At 54.2% G+C, this 21834-nt stretch overlaps 3 protein-coding genes across 4 annotated transcripts; 1 reads left to right on the top strand and 2 right to left on the bottom strand.

Annotated features, from left to right (window-relative positions):
- Positions 1-18: 18 nt before the first annotated feature.
- Positions 19-1369, bottom strand: LOC113593208 (histone H2AX). Its single transcript, XM_027036698.2, has one exon. It carries the CDS (start codon positions 1270-1272, stop codon positions 841-843), a length of 432 nt encoding a protein of 143 aa, XP_026892499.1. The 5' UTR covers positions 1273-1369; the 3' UTR covers positions 19-840.
- Positions 1370-2072: 703 nt separating this feature from the next.
- DPAGT1 (dolichyl-phosphate N-acetylglucosaminephosphotransferase 1) lies at positions 2073-7126 on the bottom strand. The gene is made up of 9 exons (XM_015082082.3): positions 6730-7126; positions 6275-6395; positions 5888-6101; positions 5501-5647; positions 3932-4016; positions 3380-3568; positions 2988-3075; positions 2673-2828; positions 2073-2594 (listed from the first exon to the last, which is right to left on the bottom strand). Exons 1-9 carry the CDS (start codon positions 6888-6890, stop codon positions 2529-2531), a joined length of 1227 nt encoding a protein of 408 aa, XP_014937568.2. The 5' UTR covers positions 6891-7126; the 3' UTR covers positions 2073-2528.
- Positions 7127-11478: 4352 nt separating this feature from the next.
- Positions 11479-21070, top strand: C2CD2L (C2CD2 like). 2 transcript variants are annotated; one of them, XM_027036700.2, is made up of 14 exons: positions 11479-12252; positions 14269-14364; positions 14728-14847; positions 15013-15123; positions 15215-15331; positions 15426-15537; positions 15675-15783; positions 16684-16748; positions 16839-16966; positions 17058-17232; positions 17918-18019; positions 18162-18295; positions 18383-18668; positions 19978-21070. In XM_027036700.2, exons 1-14 carry the CDS (start codon positions 11899-11901, stop codon positions 20187-20189), a joined length of 2121 nt encoding a protein of 706 aa, XP_026892501.1. In that variant the 5' UTR covers positions 11479-11898; the 3' UTR covers positions 20190-21070. The 2 variants fall into 2 exon arrangements, with proteins under 2 accessions (XP_026892501.1, XP_026892500.1); XM_027036699.2 differs by having other exon boundaries at positions 18159-18295.
- The last annotated feature ends 764 nt before the right edge of the window (positions 21071-21834 follow it).

Raw genomic sequence — 21834 nt, 5'->3', positions numbered from 1 at the left:
ACAGAACGACCACAGACATTGCGTTTTTAAAAAACAATCCTTTAATAAACAAAATTAGTCCATCTGAAACTCCCCAATATGTAAGGTACTAGTCTTGGATGGGTTATAGCTGCAAAATTCCAGTTCCGAAGCTATCGGAGGCTCAGTGCAGACGGGGACTCACGGGCCGGTGCTGGTACGAGGCGCGTGGCCCGGTAGAGTAGTCGCCGGAAGCGAAGTGGGGCGAGCGGCGGAGCCAGAGGGCCCGGCGGCGGTCACACCGCGGGCGCGCGCACACCTCCTGCGGTCCCCACGGCCCGCAAACCCGGGCTTCCCGCCCCTTCCCCGCCGCGGGCCGGCCCCCCGGGCGAAGGAGGCGGGAGTCGGGGGGGCTGTCAGGACGAACGGCGATCGGTCTTTTCCGCACCGCGTGCGATAGAGTCCCGGCCCCGGCGCGCGCCTCAGCCCTGCGTCAGAGCTGCGAGCGGCTCTTCCAGAAGGCACCGCGGCCTCACCGCAGCCCACCGGCTGTTCCGGGGCCGGCGCGGCTGAGTCACGGGCGCCGCGGAGGGCAGGTGCGCGCCCCCAGCCCCCTCCCAGCCGCAGCTCTCTGGTCTCTGCGCCAGGCGAGCGGGGCCGCCCCTCGGCCCGAGACACCGAGAGCGAGGACCCGCGAGCCCGCGCGGGGGAGGGGTGGGCCGGGCCGGGCGGCGGCGGCGACGACAACGCGGGAGGGGGAGCCGAGCGCCGCGGCCTCCCGCCCCGAGCCCGACGTGGCTCAGCTCTTTCCGTGAGGGCTGTGGTGGCCCTTAAAAGGGCCTTTGTGGTGGCATGGGGGGCCGGCTGCGACGCGGGCTCCCCTCAGTACTCCTGAGAGGCCTGGGTGGCCTTCTTGCCGCCCGCCGGCGCCTTCGGCCCCACGGTGGCGCTGGTTTTCTTGGGCAGCAGCACGGCCTGGATGTTGGGCAGGACGCCTCCCTGGGCGATCGTCACGCCGCCCAGCAGCTTGTTGAGCTCCTCGTCGTTGCGGATGGCCAGCTGCAGGTGGCGGGGGATGATCCGCGTCTTCTTGTTGTCGCGGGCCGCGTTGCCCGCCAGCTCCAGGATCTCCGCGGTGAGGTACTCCAACACGGCCGCCAGGTACACAGGCGCGCCGGCGCCAACCCGTTCGGCGTAGTGGCCCTTCCGCAGCAGCCGGTGCACGCGGCCCACTGGAAACTGGAGGCCGGCGCGCGACGAGCGCGATTTGGCCTTGGCTCGGGCCTTGCCGCCCGTCTTGCCACGGCCCGACATGCTGCGCGAGGTAGAGAAGCGGTGAAGAGGGACGCCTACCAATAGGCCAACGAACAGCCGCCCGCCGCAGTCCAACTGCTGCCGCGCGCGCCCAGGGGCCGCCCTTATAAGCCCCCAGGGCACACCCCCGCGCCCTCCCGATTGGCCCTTTTCTCTAATACCCGCCTCCGGTTGGTTGCAGTTAACCCTTCAGTGACGTGCCACGACTGAGGGAGCGCGCCCGCCGATTGGTCGAATTTGAAAACCTTTTGCCCGGGGAAAAAGGCGAGGAGGAGTGGTAGCACGCAGCCAGCCAGCCACTCCCCGATGTAGCCAATCTATGTGAAAGGCGCCAGATTTAAACGCTCCAGCTGGAGCCCAGAACCGGAAGACAAAGAGGGTGGAGTCTGAGCCACCTCAAGAGCCTCTGGGAAATCTTTGCGGGCCTAGGAGTTTTCACGGCAAAGGGTCAACACCACTGCCTCCCCTTCCAGGTTTGGTCACCCTCTTTTTTCTCCCTCCTCCCATCCTGCAAAGGTAAAGCTGAAGAGGGAATAAATAAGATGCGCCCGCCACCCCAATTCTATCCCACACCAGAGAGCAGGTAAGTCCAATCTTATGGCCTTTCCTGCTACCTGAAGTAGCGGGACTTCAATATTTATTCAACATATTCTATCCAGTCTCCGTTCTTTGTTCACTTCCCGATACACTGAAAGAAAAAGGACGGGGCCGAGAGAGAGGCATCCTCTTGAAGGAGGTGCCTCCACCCACCCTCCCAATCTACCCTAAAATGCCCATATAAAAAATACACCTACCGGAACAACAAGAAAAAGACAACACTTTATTGTCACCACTGGAAGCACCTGGCCCCCCAGTCTGCTCTTACTGATCAGAATACTTAATTTATAGTCAGATATCAAGTGATCTTCAAGCCTGTGTCCCTATCCCCAGCCAGGGTTCTATTCTCAGGCCCAACATATTCCTTCAGAGTCAGAGTTGTGGATAACTGCATAAAAGCTGCAGTATCCCACCTTCGGAGGCTGCAAAGACGGGATGGAGAGGGAGAGTGGCAGGTTGAAGGAAGCCATAGCCAAAATCCAATCCACAGTCGTTAGATGTCAATAATCACAGCAGAAAGGAAATGCTAAGTACAAAATCTGGAGGAGAATGAAAGGTGGGAGAGGCCTGGCCAGGAGGCATTTCGCGTCCAGAAAGAGGTGGTGGGCCTGAGTCAGGAACCCTGCAGACCGTGCAGTACAGGGCAATGATCAGGGGACTCAGACATCGTAGAAGAGCCGGACAAGCTGGTACCGAATGGAGAAGGTGACAGCACTGCCGAGGATCTGTGAGGGGAAACACACTAGAGTCAGAACCCTGGAAAAAGGGACACATGGCAGTGTTAAGCCCTTCCCCAACCACACCTGGAGCAGCAGCAGCAGCAGGGTCAGGTTCCTCTCATGCATGGGCCCGAAGACCTTAAGTACCAAGTTGATGAGGGTCATGTTGTTACACTCTGTGAAGGCACCGTCGTCATTCTCATTCCGGTGCACGGTCACTAGCTGGAGACTCTCTGCTACCTGGAAGGATCAGAGGTGGAGAGAATATCAACCATGCTTCAGCAATGGGGATCTGCTTCATGCTTCCAAACTCCCCTTGGATCTGATGCAGGCCTAGGTTCCCCAGTCCCTGAATTCCAGATGGCGGCCTAGAGCCTTACCTCCTTGTTACCCTGTTACCTTTAGAATAAAGGTGCCCAAGAAAGAGAGGCTCTTGGTCTTGAACTTGGAATAGCTCATCTCCAGTTTGCCTGTCTTGGTATTGAGTCTGCAGGGGGAAGAGAGCTTTATGTGACTGGGCCACTACAAGAACTCTCCTCACTGGGGCCAATAGGAAGAGCACTGAATGTGGAAACCAACCTAAGATCTTCTGGCTCTGCTTACTACTGTGTGATCAGAGCTGATCAGATTATGTAGGTAAATGTGCTCTGTAATTTATAAGAGCTAACCACATGGACAGAGTTAGCCCTTCTTTGGGCCCACTCCCTTTGCACAGCATATGTGTAAGGCTGGCTTTTCTGCATCCCGAGTGAAAAAGCTATGATGTCCCTTTCAAGCCCCAAAGTGGCTACCTGGGCATACGGTGGCGAGGGCAGGGTATGATATGCAGGAGCTGAGGCAGTGAGTAGAGGAAGTTGAACACCTGGGGCATGAAGAAGAGTAGCATGGTCTTGCTGAAGTGTCCCAAGATGCCCACCACGGCAAAGGTCATGCCAGCAAAGTAACAGAAGGTATCTCCCACAAACACCCGTGATGGGTACCTGTGTGGGGGAGAGGATCTGAGCCAGGGGCAGGAGGCACTACCAATCTTTTCTCGCACATCACGTACCCTGGGCCCTGGGCTAGCCCTGACTCTAGTTCTGGCCCAGAGGAGACTCCAGCGCTTTCAGCAACTGTCCAGAACCCAAAGCCCTGAGTTCATTTCTTTCTGGGGGCTCTATAGCACTTGTCCGTAACTATGATTGGATAGAGAGTAATTGACGAATATTACCGACTAAAGACCCGGAAAACACTCACTGCAGGTGTGTACAGGTGTAGCCTCTCCAGCAGGAGGTGGGTCAAGATCAGGACCATACTTGCTACATATTCAAATAGTTATTACCCCTAGCCGCAGGCCTACTTACCAGTTATGGTAGAGCAATCCCAAAGTGGTGAAAAAAAAGGGTATCATGAAGTAGAGGGAAAAGACATGATCATCCCGATAATCACCTTTGGAAGCAGGGGAAAAAGAAAGCACAAGTTGATAGGTATTTCCCCTGCATACCTTGGTCCTATTTTTGTCTGTCTCTTAAGTTCTGTTCCAAGCTGTATTCTCCACCTCTTCCCAGTCACATTCAAGAACACACTACCCCTTTTATGTCACCCAGGCAACTCCTAACATTCCACCTTGTTCATGAACCCCTCCTAAATGAGTTACTGTCTTCAATTGGGTTTAGATCATTCACACCGAGGTTTGATATATCAGCTTTACTTCCTAACTGTGTGACTTTGATCATGACCATTTAAATTTTCTAACCCTCAGTTTCCTCAAATGTAAAATACGGTTGATGAGAATACGTGCCACATGTTACAAAGCTTAAATGAGATCATGTTTTAAAAGTGGTTGGTTTTGGGGCGCCTGGGTGGCTCAGTCAGTTGAGTGTACGACTTCGGCCCAGGTCATGATTTCGTGGTTCACAAGTTTGAGCCCCACATTGGGCTCTGTGCTGACAGCTCACAGCCTGGAGCCTGCTTCAGATTCTGTGTCTCCCTCTCTCTGCCCCTCCCCAGCTTGCACTCTCTGTCTCTCAAAAATAAATAAAAACATTAAAAAAAATTTTTTTTTAAGTGGTTAGTTTTTTTTTTTTTGAAGTTTATTTTGAGAGAACCAACAGGGAAACAGCAGACAGAAAGGGAGAGAGAGAATCCCAAGTAGGCTCTGCACCGTCAGCACAGAGCCTGATGCCAGGTTCCATCCCGTGAACTGTGAGATCATGACCTGAGCCAAAATGGAGTTGGACGCTTAACCTACTGAGCTACCTAGATGCCCCTAAAGGTAGTTAGTTTTAAAAGGCACTTACTGATCTCCATCAGCCAAAGACCACCAGAAACACACCTGTAGTCAAAGCTGGGTTTTCTGACTTGTAATAAGGGAGACATTGGAGACCACACATCACAGGCAACCAGGGGATGCCTCAGTAAGAGGCGCCTATTATAGGATTTAAGTAATTCTGGGCAAAGCAAGGAGGCAGAGCTTTGCCCTAGACTGGGTGCTGTCAGTAGAAGTGATTCTGTGATTGAGTATCTTAATTTTATCTAAGAATTAGCAGGAACTGAGTTATCAGAAAGCAGCAGCAACTGCCCATGTTGGCCAGAAGAGGGAGGTCTTAGTCGTTTTTATTAATGCACAGTGTTCTTGCAGTTTGTCTATATTCAGACATGGTTATGGAGGAATCTGGTTTTTGTTTTACTGTGTCATGGTCACAGAGTGACCCTTGTCTGATTCCGAGGTTCTGTGAAATTGCTTACGTTCAATAGGAGAAGACCATAACCTACCTATTAGTGCCAACCCAGCTATAAAGGACAGGGCAGCTATTTTTCTCACATTTAATAAATCTGAATATATTGCTTTTTCCCCTAACCTCCCCAAAGCCAGATATCAGTCAAGTTCCTCAACACTCAGACTTCTCTCCCTACTCCCCAATCCCACCTACCTTCCAGCTCCACCAGATTGAAGACAATGATAGAAGCAGAAATGACTAGCGACTGGCCAGCCTCTAGGCCATTAATTCCTGCTAGGATATTGATGGCATTGGTACAGAACACGGCCAGCAGCCCCATGTAAACGTAGTACAGGATCCCTGGGGGAAGAAGACAGGAGTGTGCCACTCATAGAAATGAGGGTTTAAAGGGATTCTTCAGAGACGAGTGGCGAGGAAAAAGTACAGAAGCAACAGAAAGGATCTGAGACGACACAGGGACAAGACAGGGATACTTAGGGGAGAATCTGGAGCATCAGGAAGGATGCTCTGCTAGGTATCTCCCAGCGTAAGGTGCCCTAAAGTAGAGGCCACAGGGTCAGCAGCGGCAGGGTTACTCACCCAAGTCCAGATGCAGGCCAAGAATCGGACGGAAGGGCTTGGGTACCACAACGGTCGTGTTGCCAAAGTTGGTGAAATAGACCATGAGAAGAGGTAGTGAGGCAGCTGTAGGCAGCAGCAGCTTATGGCGCCAGCGCAGATTCAGTACATCGTCCGCGAAGCCCAGGAAAATCATGCAGCAGATGGCAAGGAGCGCACCTATCAGGGCCACAAACTGGGGGAGGCTCGGGCAGGTCACAGCTCAAGCCTACTCCTACTTCGCCTTTCAAAAATTCCTGTCTTTGCGCTCGTTCCTCAGCCCCTCAACCCAAACCCAAATAACCCCGACTCCCTCAAGTAGCTGCCAGCCCCCAGCCAACAAGCAACCGCCCCCACTCACCCACTTACTTCATGGTGCGGGAAGGCTTTACACTGCTCCTCCACAAAGCAGTTCAGGAAAGGGAAAGGGATGAAGCAGAAGAGGATGATAAGGAAAACAGCACCGCTGATCACTCCCTGGGACTCTGGGCTGTGGCCCAGCAGCAAAAGGGGTGGGCGGGGGGGGGGGGGGAGGAAGGAGGAAAGGGGGCGTGGTCACTCACTAGTGCAGGCATCACAGCAATCTAATGGGGAAGGGGGGAAGGGCACCAGTGCTGGAGTGCCTGATACACACGAGGGTCCCCCAAACCACTACCTCCCTTCCCGATGTTAACTAGCTCTGCCCTTCACATCCCAGAGCCCGGAGCTCTCTGCGGAGTTAGCGTTCCGTCTCCACGCTCAGGCACCCCAGTTCCCGCCGTTGCCCGGCCCACCCTTTTCCTCTGCCCTTGCCTCCCGCCCGGGACCAGGGTGCCGCCGCTCACATTTGCTGCTGGCCGATTTTGTTGAGGTCCTGGCCACAGAGGCGCGCGGCGATGAAGTGGCCACGGAAGGCGGGGATGAGGGTGACTGTGGCCACAAATCCCAGCAGCGAGCCGAACAAATTCACCAGCAGCGGCATCGGCAACTCGGGGAAGGCCCACATGATGACCAGCCAGGGGGCCCGCCTCGCCGCCTCCACAGCTAAAGGGCAAGCTGGGCGGGAGCCCTCGGCCCTCAGCAGGGGGAAGTGGCTGCGTCTTCCCACAGCCGCCTGAGCGAAACCCAACAACTCCGACTTGAGCCGCCCTCGGGACTCCGGCGGGCCTCTATAGAGCAACCTCGCCCGTGGCCCCACTGCATTTGCCTTCCCACGGTTTCCTCCCGGATCTTGCTCGCAGAGCAACCAGCGTTGTGGGAGGCGGCGGCGGCCATTTTTAATGCGGGCACGAGAGCGAGAACCGGAGTGTTATTTTAAGCTTCAGCCTTTTATTCGAGAGTTGAGTCACCAAGAGCATATTGGGAAAGTAATTAAAAAGACAAACAAGAGTGGATACTTTCCTAAGACCATATTAAAGGTGTACAGCCCAAAGCGGAAAAATTCCTTGCCCGGTTCCAAAATGAACACCTCCTTGTCCCACGTGTCTGACGCCGCTTTCTGTTGGTTCCACGTCAGTTTTAGGCCGGCCGGCCGCCTCAGGTCACATTTAAAGGGCCAGTACCCCGCGTTTCCTCTGGGGTACCTCTGGAGCCGGGAAGATGGCTCCTGGAGGCAAGGGGAAGGGCAGGAGGGACGAGGATGAGGAGCACCCCTGCTCCTGGTAGAAAACTTGTTGCCAACGTAGTCGGAAGCCAAGGTAAAAGCAGCTTGGCTCCTGGAAACGCAACTACAGTTTGGAAGATGATGTAAATTCTAAACCCCAGACACTTGAAAACTCCCTCCCACTCCATGTTTTTCTTGTCCTTGATTCAGGTACTCTTCTTTCAAAGTCCCACCCGCCTTCTACCCCCGCCGAAGCTGTTAGTTGCCGGGCAACCCAGCGGGGCACTTAACCACTGAAGGGACTGAGAGTGCCCTCAGGTCTTGAATTCAACCTGGTACTTGACTTTCCTTAGTCCCGGAACACTGCATTGTGCCAAGCTCCCAAACCTAATAGGTGGAGCTGGAAGGTGGCATTGGAAAGAGCTAAGGAAGCAGGAGGCTGAGCCCCACACGTGGTTTCCTGTGGGCCTGAGGAACTGCCAGTCAGGTTTCTTCCTCTAGGTTACCATGCCTTTTCCTTGGCACCTGCTTCCTTGCAGATAACGGTTCCCCCGTTTCTTCCCTTTCATTCACCAGCAGGCTTTCAGTGGAAAATGATTTACATTCCACAGAGAGGAAATCGCCACCAGGGAGTACAAAGACAACTCAAGTATCCCCTCACTTTGTCCACTCTCAAAAATGGTGCTCACCAGGAGTCAGAGGCAGGTTGACTTTTGGGGCCAAAGATGGTCTCTCCTGTCTCTCAAAACCAGGTGTGAAATGTCCCTTCGACTTGAAGGCAGCTGTAATTAGCAAGAAAAAACTCATCTCTGTATAAAATATACTTTATATATATAAAGAAATCCCAGTAATGTACTTGATAGTATTCCACCAGATTGTAAGTACTTGTTATTCCACTGGTAGTGTTTCTCTCTCTCTCCCTCTCTCTCTCTCTCTCTCTCTCTCTGTGTGTGTGTGTATCGGTGCCTCTTAGACTGGAAACTCTCCAGAGGTGAGTGTTTTCTGTTCTAAGGAGATCCCCATGGGGCTAAGGACACACAGATATCTGTATACAAGGCATCATCACACACAATGAGTCTGGGTCTTGAAAGAGGGTCAAATCACAATAGGAGCACACAGAGCAATTAGGGGGAGGTGAGAGGATGTTGAAGAGTAGCATCTCCAAAGATTTCAGTTCGGTGGCAAGGGTGGAAGGGCCTCCCAAATAGGGAAAGTGAGACTCCAGGAGCAGGTGGAAAGGAGGAGCTTGTGGGAGCCTCAGAGGAGGCAGCATTTAGTTATCTTGTTGATCAGGAGCAGGTTGAGACTCCCTGGAGGTTTGAGGGAGAGTGTATCTATTTCCTTTTTTATTAGGAGTTCAGTCCTAATAAATCTTCCTTCCCAACCTGGCATTGGGAACATTTGACTCTTTCTTCTCCAGAGATCATTAGCCAACCCCCCACCCCCCCTGCAACCCCCACTGGAACAGGGTTGGTTGGCGGGGGTGGGGGTGGGGGGCTTGTTCAACGTCAAGACACTAGGGATTTTTCATCCAATATACATGTTTACCATCAGAAAATGGTTACTTGGGTACTTACATTATAATCTCAACATTTTTGTACCCATGATGGTAAATGCCCAGTTGATTATCAGACTAGTTAGGAGAAACAAACACAGGACTTGGCCACACTTGAAATTTTGTGGCTTTCCTGGTTAAAGTTCAAAGCATTTGCCTGAACGCTGAAGCTGGTCCTAGAACTTACAGATAAGGTGAGTTGTCAGTAGCTTCTGCTGGTTTCTTGGGCTAAGGAGACAACATCTCAGATGCATGTCTCCTACTAGGGAGCCCTGAGCACCTCCCAGTGAGCAAGGCCAATCTATTGTTAAGTCTGATTCCCTGTCAAAGCCTGTCCCAAAAATGTTTTATAGTGCCTACAAAGTCCATGAGACAGCTTTGGATAGTCTGGGCAATGACACTTGCAGGATCCAGGCTCTTTCCAGGCAGCTGAGCTACGTTTTTCTTTTCTTCCCATCTCTCCCCTATCAGTATATCAAAAATTGTTAGCTGAAAGCAAGCCCCAAGATCTCCCATTCCATTGAGATGAAATGAGTTTTCTTTTTAAAAATTTTTTTAACGTTTATTTATTTTTGAGACAGAGAGAGACAGAGCTTGAATGGGGGAGAGTCAGAGGGAGAGGGGGAGACACAGAATCTGAAACAGGCTCCGGGCTCCGAGCTGTCAGCACAGACCCCGACGCGGGGCTTGAACCCACAGACTGCGAGATCATGACCTGAGCCGAAATCGGACGCTTAACCAACTGAGCCACGCAGGCGCCCCAAAATGAGTTTTCAAAAGATGGAAACAGTATAGAAATTCTTAGTGTTGACATGCATAATGGAATATTTTCTGTTAGACTTTTTTAAATGACAGGGGCGCCTGGTGGCTCAGTCGGTTAAGTGGCCAACTCTTGACTTTGGCTTGGGTCATGGTCTTACAGTTCGTGAGTTCGAGCCCCACTTTGGGCTCTGCACTGGCCGTGCGGAGCCTGCCTGGGATTCTTTCTTCCCTTCATTTCATGTCTTTTCCTCACCTAATGATTAGAAACATTCTAGGGGCACCTGGCTGGCTCAAGCCGAAGAGCATGCGACTCTTATCTTGAGGGCATGAGTTTGAGCCTCACGTTGAGTGATTACTAAAAAAGGTAAAAATTAAATAAAAGTTAAAAATTTAATAAACTTAAAAAAAACCACGTTCTAGGAATCTTTCATCATTTTTGGTGTCCAGTGATGACGCACGCATGGGCAGGACGACAGCAAGGTTAGTCCATTACCAACCACCCCCCCATCATTTCTTACAGTGAATTCCCAGCATCCCAGGCTACCCCACCACCTCCTCTGGCTCAGGAACCCTGTTGCTGACCTGCCAGATTCTGCCTAACTCTGCAGCCCTGCACTTTAGAAGGCATTGTTTATTCCCAGATACTCCTTTGGACTACGGACTGGATTTGGGAGGGAGATTAATACCTACCCTGTTACCCTGTGTGCTGAACACTTTGCCATATGTACATGGAGAAGGGCCTCTTGGGGAATGGGGCTTCCTTTTAATTCTGTTGCAAGAGTTTCCTTCCTCTCCCTCCAGAAGGAAATGACAAGCTCCTGTCCCGTAGGGATGGAATCTCCTCCCTTAAATCCAGGAAAAGGGATCGATCCTGAGGCCAGAGTGTACCCATAGCATCATTTTGTATGTGTGTGCACTTGTTGGGGTATCACATATTTGGATGGCATCACATGTTTTGGCTGAATCTATTGATAGTCCAGTGCTACGCTGCCAGCTCCCTTCTCATTACCACCTCTTCTACACGTGCTCCATGGGCAAGAGCTGTTACTATGGAAATATATTATTTTTAAAAACAGAAGCAGCCCCAGGCTTGGGAAATATCTCCAGAACAAACCCACGCGAGCAAGGAGGTTAATAGGATGTTCCTGGGTCCTAGGTGCTAGGAGAAGGGAGGTGGTGGTGGTGGAGGGAGATTAACATTCCATGTTCTATTCTCAGACTCTACTAGGTTCAAGTTCTTTCTGGTCGGTGTCTCCTGGACCTCCGCCAGGCACTTCTATGTGGGAGGGATGCTCTGCACCTATTTACTCACCCAGGGCCTAGCTTAGGCCAAGAAATGGGAACCAAAGAAGCTGCTGCGCCTAGGGGTGTTGGGAGGAGCCGACGCCATCCACGGAGGTCATGTCCTTAACCCCACATGCGTCCAAACTATAGAAATCTAAGTGCGTAAGGGAAATCAGAGGAGATACCTCAAGTGAGCGAAGTTACTCTTGCTGTGAGCTCGGGGGAAAGGGAGTACCCCTTTTTCAGTATGGGGCGGGGTGGTCAAAGATCCCGCCTATTTTCAACCCCGGAACCTCCTCCCCTCGGCGTAGTCCTCCCGCCCTCCTCTAAGCGCTTGGTCGCCGGGCTCGCCAAGCCCCGCCCAGCGCGGGTGCGGCTCCTTTAAGAGCGGGTGGGGGCGGGGCGCCGGCCGTGTTGTCAATGTCGGCTTTGCGCACGCAGCCCTTCCGGAGCCGGTGCCGGTCCGCGAGCCCCCACGTCTCTGCAGAAGAGTCCCCGCCCGGGTCCAGAAGGGCCCACGCCGTGGGAGGAGTCGGGCGCTGGCAGGCGACTAACCCAGGTCGGACTGCCGGACCAACTGAGGAGGGACCCGGATCACGCAGAGAGGGACCCCGGCGCTGCGAGCCCCCAGGACTCCTCTCATCGATCTGTGGCATCCACTAGTTCCGGACACCCATCCCCGCAGAGCCCCCAAGCCCGCGCGCTCAGCCCCGGGGGAGCCCGCCCCCGCCCCGCGGCCCGCCCGGGCCATGCTCCCCCGGGGCAGCGGCTGAGCCCGTGCCGGGGCCCGGACCGGAGCCCGTGCGGAGCATGGATCCGGGCTGGGGGCAGCAGGACGTGGGCTGGGCGGCCCTGCTGATCCTCTTCGCCGCCTCGCTGCTCACGGTGTTTGGCTGGCTGCTACAGTATGCCCGGGGTTTGTGGCTGGCACGGGCCCGCGGGGGCCGGGGGCCGGGACCCGCCTTAGCTGCCGAGCCCGCGGGCTCCCTTCGGGAGCTGGGCGTGTGGCGCTCGCTGCTGCGGCTGCGGCCGACTCGGGCTGGTGCCCCCGAGGAGCCAGGCGTCCGGGGCCTCCTGGCGTCGCTCTTCGCCTTCAAGTCTTTCCGAGAGAACTGGCAACGGGCTTGGGTGCGAGCGCTGAACGAGCAGGCCTGCAGGGACGGGGTGAGTTGGACAGGAGCACCTAGGTGGTTCCCTCAGCCTTTCCTTCCAGGGCGGGGAGGGAGGGACTGCTCTTGCCTGGAGGGCCAGATGGGGGTGGGGATCAACTGGAGAACCCTACGGCTTCTCTTCCCCTCTGGGATCACAGAAAAGGGTGCAGGTGAGGCTGGAGGTTGTAGAAATCTAGCTATGTCCCAGATCCTCTATTCTGTGGTCAAGGTACTCTCTGGCTGCAAACCCAAGTACAAGTTGCTGTTTTCATAGCAACGCTAATCCCTGGGCCCGAGGGCACTTCCGTGTAGCCTGGGTGCTGGTTGTGTCGGGGAGCAAGGATAGAAGGGAAACAGGTGCACCTGCAGAAGAAATTTGCCTGGTCCTCATGCCACCACACCCAGTTAACATTTCATGCCCCAAATCCCTGGTTTGATCAGGCAGATAGATCCCCAAGGAGCCTGAAATATACACCCCCCCCCACCCTTAGTAATTTCACTGATACAGTCTAACACACCCTTCTTTTTGCTGACCTGCAAGTGTATATATTGAGGAAAAGGTGTTAAGGTGGAGAGCAGATTGACAGTCCATGCCCCTCTCAGTAGATGAGTCTGGAACTGCCTCTTGAGGGTCAGTCACAAACCAGCCCAGCCTACTTCCTCCCATTGCACCATGGGCATCTGGTCTCCCAGGAAGTAGGGCAGGAAGCATGGTCATAAGACTGAGGTGGGGTGGGAGGTAGAGGAGTGTCATGGGGCCCTCTCCCATCCTGGCCCAGTATTCTGTCTTCACTCTCACAGCCCATCAGCCCCCTACCCAGAAGGTTCTCCATTTCCAGCTCCCACTAGGGCTTTGCTCCACTAGCTCCCCAGATGCCTGGAAACAAAAGTGGCCACGTAAGAAGTTGCTCAGTCTCCTCTGTCCAGCTAGCCAGCAGAAAGCCAGATGGCATCTGTTAGTCTACATCTTGAACTCTTGCCTCCACCCACTTCTCCCTGTACCTTGTCCCTTGGTCAGGAGAGACTCCCCAGGACAGCTGACTCAGCTGGACATTGGCCTCCCTTGCAGGGGGTGGGGAGATTGGGGTTCCTAGCATCCATCTCCCCATCTCCCTGGGCCTGGCCTTCAAACAAGCCAGCTACAGGCGCAGAGAAGTTGGTGTTCTCTGGTGTGCCAGGCACACGGGCCCTGTGAATCTGTTTCCTCCCATCCCAAGACCCGAGGAACGGCTGCCAGCTCAGTGGGTGCCCCTTCAGTTCTCCTTCCCATCCTGCTTTCTGGATGGGACTGCAGTAGGCTGTTTCCACTGCTGTGTAAGAATCAGGAAGCTCTTTCAAGACCCAAGCTAAGCAGCTTTCTGCTGCCTAATACCACCCTGCTGTCTGCCTTGGGGAATTAGCCAGGCCTCTGGAAGCTTGAGCTCTCTGAGCTTGCTTTTCTTGCCAGTGCCTCTGGTAAAGTTCCCCACGCCCATGTGGAGCTAGTCCTCAACCCCAAGAATATAGATAGGGTCATACTCTTGAGCCTCTGCATCCTGTGTATGTAGACGTAGGCTTAGCCTCATTTCTCCAGCTCTTATCTTGAATAAGTGGCCCTATTGCTTTTGCCTTTAGCTCAGCCGAGTCACTCTCTCCCTCACTATACGTAGGTAGCAACCAACACCTTTATTATTTTTTTTTCCCGGTGCGCACCTTTCTCTGGGGGTAGGTTGAGGAATGAAGAGAAAGGTGGGAGGAGAAGAGGGAGGCTCCTAGTATTCCAGGAGGAATCGAGGGTCTTCAGCTCAAGGTGATCTGGTCTTTGAGGTGGTCTAGCTCCTCCATCCTTCCTAGCAACTGCAGGCCCCAGAGAGGTGTGGTTCAAGGGGAACACTCCCTGTCCTAAAACCCTGAGCCAAGAAGGGGCCAGAAGCCAGCCTGCAGCTGAGGACTCCGCAGTGCCAGGACCCAGCCAGCAACCCAGCAGGCCAGCCCTGTGGGGGGCAGCTCCGGAGACCTGACCCTGTGCCTACATTACTTACTCCCTCAGAGTTCCATCCAAATCGCCTTTGAGGAGGTGCCCCAACTCCCACCCAGAGCCAGCATTAGTCATGTGACCTGCGTGGACCAATCAGAGCGCACCATGGTAAGGGGCTGCCGAGCACTGCCTTCTATAGACCCCGAGGGGGGCTGGTCCCAAGAGTTCCCTTTAGTCTGAGGGTTCTTGGCCTGAAGTCTGTGAATGCCTTAGGAATGCAAGGATTGGCTTCAGGAGGTCTGAGAATCCCATTAAAGTTGCATGCGAAATGTAGCACATGTGTGTGTATATCTGCATTTTTCTGGAGAGAGGAGTCTTTGACTTTAATTCTTCTATGGGCTTGTGACCCCAGAAGGGTGAAGTCCCAAGGAAAACCCAGTGGGGAGGGCTCTCTAAAGGGCAGCGCAAAGCAAGGTTGGGCACCTTCCTCCATGCCTGACCCTCCTGGCCTCCGTGCTTCGCTTGTCTCAGGTGCTGCATTGCCAGCTCTCTGCTGAGGAGGTGATGTTCCCAGTCTCCGTGACCCAGCAGTCCCCCGCTGCCGTCTCCATGGAGACCTACCACGTCACTCTGACACTGCCACCAACACAGGTGGAAGGGGATGTGGGAAACTGAGTTGGGCAGGGGCGGTTCAAGGCCTCAGCCTTTCAGTTTGGTTCCCTCTGGGACAGAATTTGGGAAGGGAGGGTCCTGGGGAGTAGGAGTAGTTGGAGGTGTGAGGCAAGTCAACCCAGCCCCTTTGTCCCTCCTCCGCAGTTGGAAGTCAGCCTGGAGGAAATCCCTGATGAGGGGCTGCTTGTGTCCTGGGCCTTCACTGATCGTCCAGATCTCAGCCTGACGGTGCTTCCCAAGCTGCAGGCCAGGGAGGTAAGGGGGCAGGGCTCAGCGGAAGAGGCAGAGCAAGGAGGGGGTGCAGAGCTGGGGGCCCCACCTCTTTATTCTCCTTTTCTCCCTACAGAGAGGCGAGGAGCAAGTAGATCTCTCCACCATTGAGGAATTGATTGAGGATGCCATTGTCAGCACTCAGCCAGCCATGATGGTCAACCTCAGGGCTTGCTCTGCCCCTGGAGGCCTGGTAAGTAGGCACTCAAAGCAAATAGTCTGTATGCATATCGTCCCCAGGGTGCTATGTCGGGATCCTCGTTCGTTTTCCCTCCTTCTGCTTTTAGGTATCCAGTGAGAAGCCACCCACGGTGCCCCAGGCGCAGCCAGCCATCTCCAGACCTATCCGGTTATTCCTACGGCAGCTTCGAGCATCTCACCTGGGAGGTGAATTGGAAGGTGAGAGCTAGAAGCAGCTGGGGGCCTGCCAGGGCTATGGGTGCAGGTGCCCCCTGCCCTTCTTCCACGGGTATAGTTTTATCATTCCTCAGTGGCTTCCCATCTTTGAGCATCTTCTCATTTCTCGTTCCTCCCAGGCACTGGGGAGCTATGCTGTGTAGCTGAGCTCGACAACCCTGCACAACAGAAGTGGACCAAGCCCGCAAGTGCCGGTCCCGACGTGGAGTGGACTGACGACCTGGCACTGTAAGGAGTGACTCCTCCAACCCCACCCCTGCTCCTATGGGCAGACTGAAGATCAGACCCTTCTAGCATAGCCTTAGCACGAATCAGCTCTGCTTTCACTGAACTTTGGTGTGAGCCCCCATTGTATGCCAGGCCCTGGCCTAGGTCCTGCGGATACAGACGTGACCAAGACACATCCCCACCCCTGAGTCGATTGCAGGCCCCAGGCAGACACAGATGTATGTAAAGACGATGGTATAAGGGCTCCAGTCAAGATTTACACAGAATGCCGTGGGCATGCTTAGGTGTGGGGAGATTAATTCCCATGGGGAATAAAGATCAGAGTAGGCTTCGTGGAGAAGGTGGCATTTAAACCGCACCTTAGAGCAAGAAGAGGGTTTCAACAGAGTGTGAGAGAGAAGTGTTTTTGGCAGAGGAAACAGCTTGAGCAAAGGGAAGGGGGTGGTTTGACATGGAGAGACAGGGAGGGCAAACGGGGCAGGATCGGGGAGGATCTGAATGCCTAGCATACTATTCACTGAGAAGAGTTCTGTCCCGTTCTCTTGGGAAGAGTATTTGTTTTTGTTTTTAATTGTTTTAAGATTTTTAAACATTAATTTTAGTTTTTTAAGTTTACATCCAAATTAGTTAGCATATATACTTTTTTTAAGATTTACTCTTTTAAAATTTTATTTATTTAACTACTCTCTACACCCAAAGTGGGGTTTGAACTCATGACCCCGAGATCAGGAGTCACATGCTCTTCTGACTGAGCCAGCCAGGCACCCTGGGAAGACAGTAATTTGGAGGGCAGGCTCCATTGGAGCCCTTATTTCACGGGCCTGTGGCCTGTGATCAGTTCAAGGGTGGATTCAGTTTACTAATCTTCCCCTTCCCTGCCCCACCTCCTCTTGGCCACAGGGATCTGGGCCCCCAGAGTCGGGAGCTGACCCTCAAAGTGCTGAGGAACAGCAGCTCTGGAGACAGTGAGTATGGGGCAGGAAGGAGCCCCTCTGGATGGGTGCTCAGTGGGGCCCGGTCGTGGGCCCAGCTCACAGTGCTCCCCCTTTCCCCAGCTGAACTCTTGGGCCAGGTCACGCTGCCTGTGGGCTCCCCTTCCAGACCGCTGTCCCGAAGACAGGTATGCCCGCTCACCCTAGGGCCGGGGAAAGCCCTGGGACCAGCAGCCACCATCGCAGTGGAGGTGAGAAGCTGAGCCTGGGGAGAAGACGGGAGGACACTGGGGAAGCGCAGTTTTTGAGGCGCCGCCTCTTTGCTCTTCTACCCCTCGGCAGCTTCAGTATGAGGAGGGCTCCCCCCGGAACCTAGGTACACCTGCTCCCTCCACTCCACGCCCCAGCATCACTCCCACCAAGAAGATCGAGCTGGACCGGACCATCATGCCTGATGGCACCATCGTGACCACAGTCACCACCGTCCAGTCCCGGCCTCGTGTAGAAGGGAAACTAGGTAAAGAGAAGGGAGCCCAGCTTGAGCCAGGGGTCCCTGGCTGCAGACCCATGCAGGACAGGGAAGGGCAAGGGAAGACCTAATTCCAGCTCCTCCTGTATCCAGCCACATCTTCCTCATCATCTTTCTCTCTCAAGCCTTCTCTTCCATCCCTCCTTTTCCCCGCTGTTCCTATCCTGCTTTAGCGCTGGGTCGGCCAGGGCCTCCTCTACAAGACTCTTGTACTTCGCTCTCTTGCCATTCCTTCCCCCCTGGCCCCAGTTGCCTACTTGTGCCTCCTTCTACCCTCGACCTCCTAGCATCCTTGGGATCCTCCAACAAACCTAGTGGCCTCTGTACTACTTCTCCTACTCCCAGGGGCCCTCCAGGACATTTCTCCCAGCTCCAGAGGTCTCTTGGGGTTCCCCCCACCCCCAGGGGACCCCTGTGCCATCTCTGTGCACTCTGCATTTTCAAGGTGTCTCCCCATACCCTCAGTGGGTCCCATGCCATTGCCCCACACTCCCCTTGCTTCCCGTGCTGTCTTTTTGCCCCATGGCATCTTATTAATCACCCATGTGATTAATTGTCCCTTTGTCACCCCTGCCCTCTGAGTCAGCCAAAGTGTGCATCTCAATAAAGACAGTAGGGGGTGGGGGCCACTTTAAGGCACCTCCCAGCTCACTGACCCTCCCCCACCCACCAGACTCCCCCTCCCGCTCCCCGTCCAAGGTGGAGGTGACCGAGAAGACTACGACTGTGCTGAGTGAGAGCAGCGGCCCCAGCAGTGCCTCCCACAGCAGCAGCCGTGAGTGGGGGATCAGGAAGTATGAGTGGCGGTTGGCACTGGAGCCCCAGAGTCAGAAACCATTTTGGGTGGGGCACAGGAGTCCAAGTCCAAGAAGGAGCCACGGAGGAGTCATGTTACCAATCCTCTGTACCCCCAGCAGGGGAGAGCCACCTTTCCAACGGCTTGGACCCTGTAGCAGAGACAGCGATTCGCCAGCTGACGGAGCCCAGCGGGCGGGCAGCCAAAAAGACACCCACCAAGCGTAGCACTCTCATCATCTCTGGCGTTTCCAAGGTAACAGGGCTCTGAGGAGAGGAGCTGGGATAGGGAGAAAGCCCTAACGGGTCAGTCCTGCCCATTAAAATGTGTCCCTCCTGCCAGGTGCCCATCGCTCAGGACGAGTTGGCACTGTCTCTGGGCTATGCGGCATCCCTGGAGGCCTCAATGCAGGATGATGCGGGAACCAGTGGAGGTCCCTCCTCACCTCCCCCAGACCCACCGGCCATGTCTCCAGGACCCCTAGATCCCCTCTCCAGCCCCACGAGCGTCCAGGAAGCAGATGAGACAACACGTTCGGACATTTCTGAGAGGCCATCTGTGGATGATGTTGAGTCAGAAACAGGGTCTACTGGCGCCCTGGAGACCCGCAGCCTCAAGGATCACAAAGGTGGGGAAATATTGGCATGTCCTCTCCACTTCTTCTTTTTTTTATTTAAAAAAAAATTGTTTATTTTTGAGAGGGAGAGAGAGAGAAACAGAGAGAGGGAGCAGGGGAGGGGCAGAGAGAGAGGGAGACAGAGGATCCAAAACAGGCTCTGCCCTGACAGCAGAGAGCCCAATGTGGGGCTTGAACCCACGAACCTCGAGATCATGACCTGAGCCAAAGTTGGACGCTTAACCGGCTGAGCCACTCAGCCACCCCTTTAAATTTTTTTTAATGTTTACTTATCCCCCTCCCCTTTTATGCCCAGTACCGTGACCTGGGTCCTACTGGACACTTACGGGAATGGGATTCTCAACCCGGTTTGCCTTCTCCTTCCTCCCCTAAGGGATCGCTACATTTCCCAGCCTGTTTCATCCAAGCCAGCGTAGAGAAGGGGCACTTACTGCCTTGGGTCCTGGCCTGGATCTGACAGGCACGGGTGACTGGGAGGGATGCCAAAGGATTTCCCTTTACCTCTGTTCTTCTTTCTTCCTGGGTCTAAGCACACCCCTTCTTTCCTTCTTTTTTTTTCTCTCCCCCCCCCCCCCGCCCCCGCCGACTTCCATTCTGTACTCGCTTTCCTCTGAGTGTAAGGAATCCTACGCCCAGTCAAACCTAGAAGTGTCCTTCTAGCAGTGACACAGCCCGTGGATAGTCGTGGTGCTTTTCTAACTTCTAAGGATGAGAGGCTTTGCCCCCAAACATCTTTATCCCTCTGCCAACGAGTCCGTCAACCACACATGTATTTTAACTATGATGTAAGCCTGCATCACTTCTTGGGATAATGAGATTCCTAAGTCCAAAGCCTGCTGTGTAAACACTTGTCTCATTATACTGGTCCCAAATTTACCTCCTTGAAGTTTTCCAGATGCAGCTTCTTGCTCGCATCCTGGAATTTGGCCACCCACCTTATTCTTTCATGATTTTTATGGGCTTTTAGAAATGCCCTCTGCTCCGTCTTTTCTTTCCAGAGTAAAGAGGTCCATTTGTCAGTCTGTCCTTACAGGGAAGCAGCCCTGTGACATTCCTCCTCAGCGGCAATAGTTAGACTTGCCCACAGAATCCCATGAGCGCCACCATTTTTTCCTCAGGAAAGATAAGAGGCATTGTTTTGTCTCTATTTTCTTTCCTAAGGAAGCCTGGCTTCTAGGCGAAGGAAAGGTTCTGTTCTGTATCTTTGACCCCTCCGTGCTTGGTCCTTTCTCTGCTCCTCACCTCACCCCACGCCTGTCATACCCCTCTGTCTGCCTCAGCCTCTCCTCTTCCCCCACAGTGAGCTTCCTGCGCAGTGGCACGAAGCTTATCTTCCGCCGGAGGCCTCGACAGAAGGAAGCTGGTCTGAGCCAATCACACGACGACCTCTCCAACACGACGGCCACCCCCAGTGTCCGAAAGAAGGCTGGCAGCTTTTCTCGCCGCCTTATCAAGCGCTTTTCCTTCAAATCCAAACCCAAGGCCAATGGCAACCCCAGCCCCCAGCTCTGAGGGCCCTCCTCACCTTTTGAGCGAGGAGAGGGCAGGAGTCCTCTCAGCCCACCCTCCACATCCTCTTCCATTCCCCTTCCTGGATTCCCAACAGTCTGGGCCAGGGAAGCCCTCTGGGTTCCAGGAAGCCCTGTCTACCCTGGGCTGTGGGGCCAGTTGGAAGGGTGCTTACAACGGGAAGCATGAGAGAGGTGGGCACCTGTTGCTGAGAACACAGAAAAGGGAGTGGGTGGCTGGGAGCAAGAGGAGGGCTCTGCCCCTGCACTTGTGGGCATTCCTCGGAACCGGTTGCGCTGTCGACATTGGCCCCTCAGAGGAGTCCCAGGGTGCTCAGCTCCTCAGCTGGTCCTTCCTCCCCTATTTATTCTCTTTTCTATTTATATGTGTGGTCCAGGACCCTCAGTGCACAGACGAGAGAGGGCATCTCTCCCAGGTGACCCTTCTTTCCTGTCCCAGGAAGGTAGGCAATTCCCTTTGGGACAGCACTCCCTTGTCTCCCTCAGGTCCCCACTCTGACCAGCACCAGTGTCTGCCTCTGAGGACATTGGCAGCTCACAGAAAGCCGGGCCGGTGCCCGGGCTGGGGGGCAGGTACTCCCCACCTCCCTGCCGCCCCTCCTGCTCCTTGTCCCTCCCTCCCTTTATTACCGTTTTTGTACTTGATGCCTTCTCTGTGAGCAGTGGCTCTGTTGGAAGGAGGGAGCCCAGAGCTGGGTGGGAGCCTTCCCCAGAGCGATGGCTCCAGGGAATTTACTAAAGACTGATGATGATGGAGCGAGAGCAGGGCTGCACCCTCCGCGTGTTGGGAGATGATGATGTCCATTGCTGTGTGATGGCTTGGAATTTAATTTATTAAATTAAAGTCAAATTGGAGTTTATAAACTGGACCACTAGTTATCCTTTGAAAGGTGACTGGGCTGCGAGGCTGTGGGATGGGTGGGGTGAGAGGGTCAGAGACGGGGCCCAGACGGTGAGGTGCAGTAGGCGACCCACGTGTTGGGGCTGCTAAGAAGTTCCCATGGGGAAGAAGGGACCTAGAGAGGATGAGGGAAGGATGAGGGACCTAGAGAGGATGAGGGAACGGGCCTTTGAGGGATGATATTGTAGCAAAAGAAGGCCATCAGAGAAGAAAAAATCAATTAGGACAGGCATCTTCACTCCCCTTTCTTGAGTAGGCTGTTGCTTCCCTGATAGAACAGAATCCTAGGCAGGGACTCTGGCTCTAGACTGCCTAGATTTGAATCTCAGCTCCTGTAATTACCTGCGTGACCCTGGGCAAGTTACGTTACCTCAGAATGCCTCAGTTTTTCATCTGTGAAATGGGAACCGTGATAGTAGCTATGGCTTGGTTGTGGCCGAGAAGCAAATGCGTCGAGCGCTCACAGTTTTGCTGGCATATGGTCGGTGCTGAATAAGTGTAACTGTTGCCTCAGAAGAGACAGATTGGGAGGGGGAAGTCTTATAAGGGTTTCATCACAATGAAAGTCTTTCATTCCTAAGTTTGGGCAAGGTTCAGGGAGCTAGGGATACTAGCAAAATCTACACCCCTGGTCCTTGTTCTCTGGGACCTTCCACAGGACTTGAACTGGGTAAGCTGCTACAGGGTGTCAGACAGAGCCCTGGACCAGGGACAGAAAGCCTGAGTG

This window comes from Acinonyx jubatus, chromosome D1, assembly GCF_027475565.1.
Source record: "Acinonyx jubatus isolate Ajub_Pintada_27869175 chromosome D1, VMU_Ajub_asm_v1.0, whole genome shotgun sequence".
Lineage (NCBI taxonomy): Eukaryota > Metazoa > Chordata > Mammalia > Carnivora > Felidae > Acinonyx > Acinonyx jubatus.
The sequence above is the reverse complement of the archived record's forward strand: the minus strand, read 5'-3'. Positions and strand labels throughout refer to the sequence as shown.

Coding starts and splice junctions, on each gene's coding strand:
- LOC113593208 (XM_027036698.2), bottom strand. CDS start 1,272: ATGTCGGGCCGTGGCAAGACGGGCGGCAAGGCCCGAGCCAAGGCCAAA.
- DPAGT1 (XM_015082082.3), bottom strand. CDS start 6,890: ATGTGGGCCTTCCCCGAGTTGCCGATGCCGCTGCTGGTGAATTTGTTC. Junction 6,102..6,274: donor AAGCCTTCCCGCACCATGAA/GTAAGTGGGTGA, acceptor AGCCTCCCCCAG/TTTGTGGCCCTGATAGGTGC. Junction 5,648..5,887: donor TGGCCTGCATCTGGACTTGG/GTGAGTAACCCT, acceptor TTCTTCCCCCAG/GGATCCTGTACTACGTTTAC.
- C2CD2L (XM_027036699.2), top strand. CDS start 11,899: ATGGATCCGGGCTGGGGGCAGCAGGACGTGGGCTGGGCGGCCCTGCTG. Junction 15,124..15,214: donor CCAAGCTGCAGGCCAGGGAG/GTAAGGGGGCAG, acceptor TTCTCCCTACAG/AGAGGCGAGGAGCAAGTAGA. Junction 18,669..19,977: donor CAGCCTCAAGGATCACAAAG/GTGGGGAAATAT, acceptor CTTCCCCCACAG/TGAGCTTCCTGCGCAGTGGC.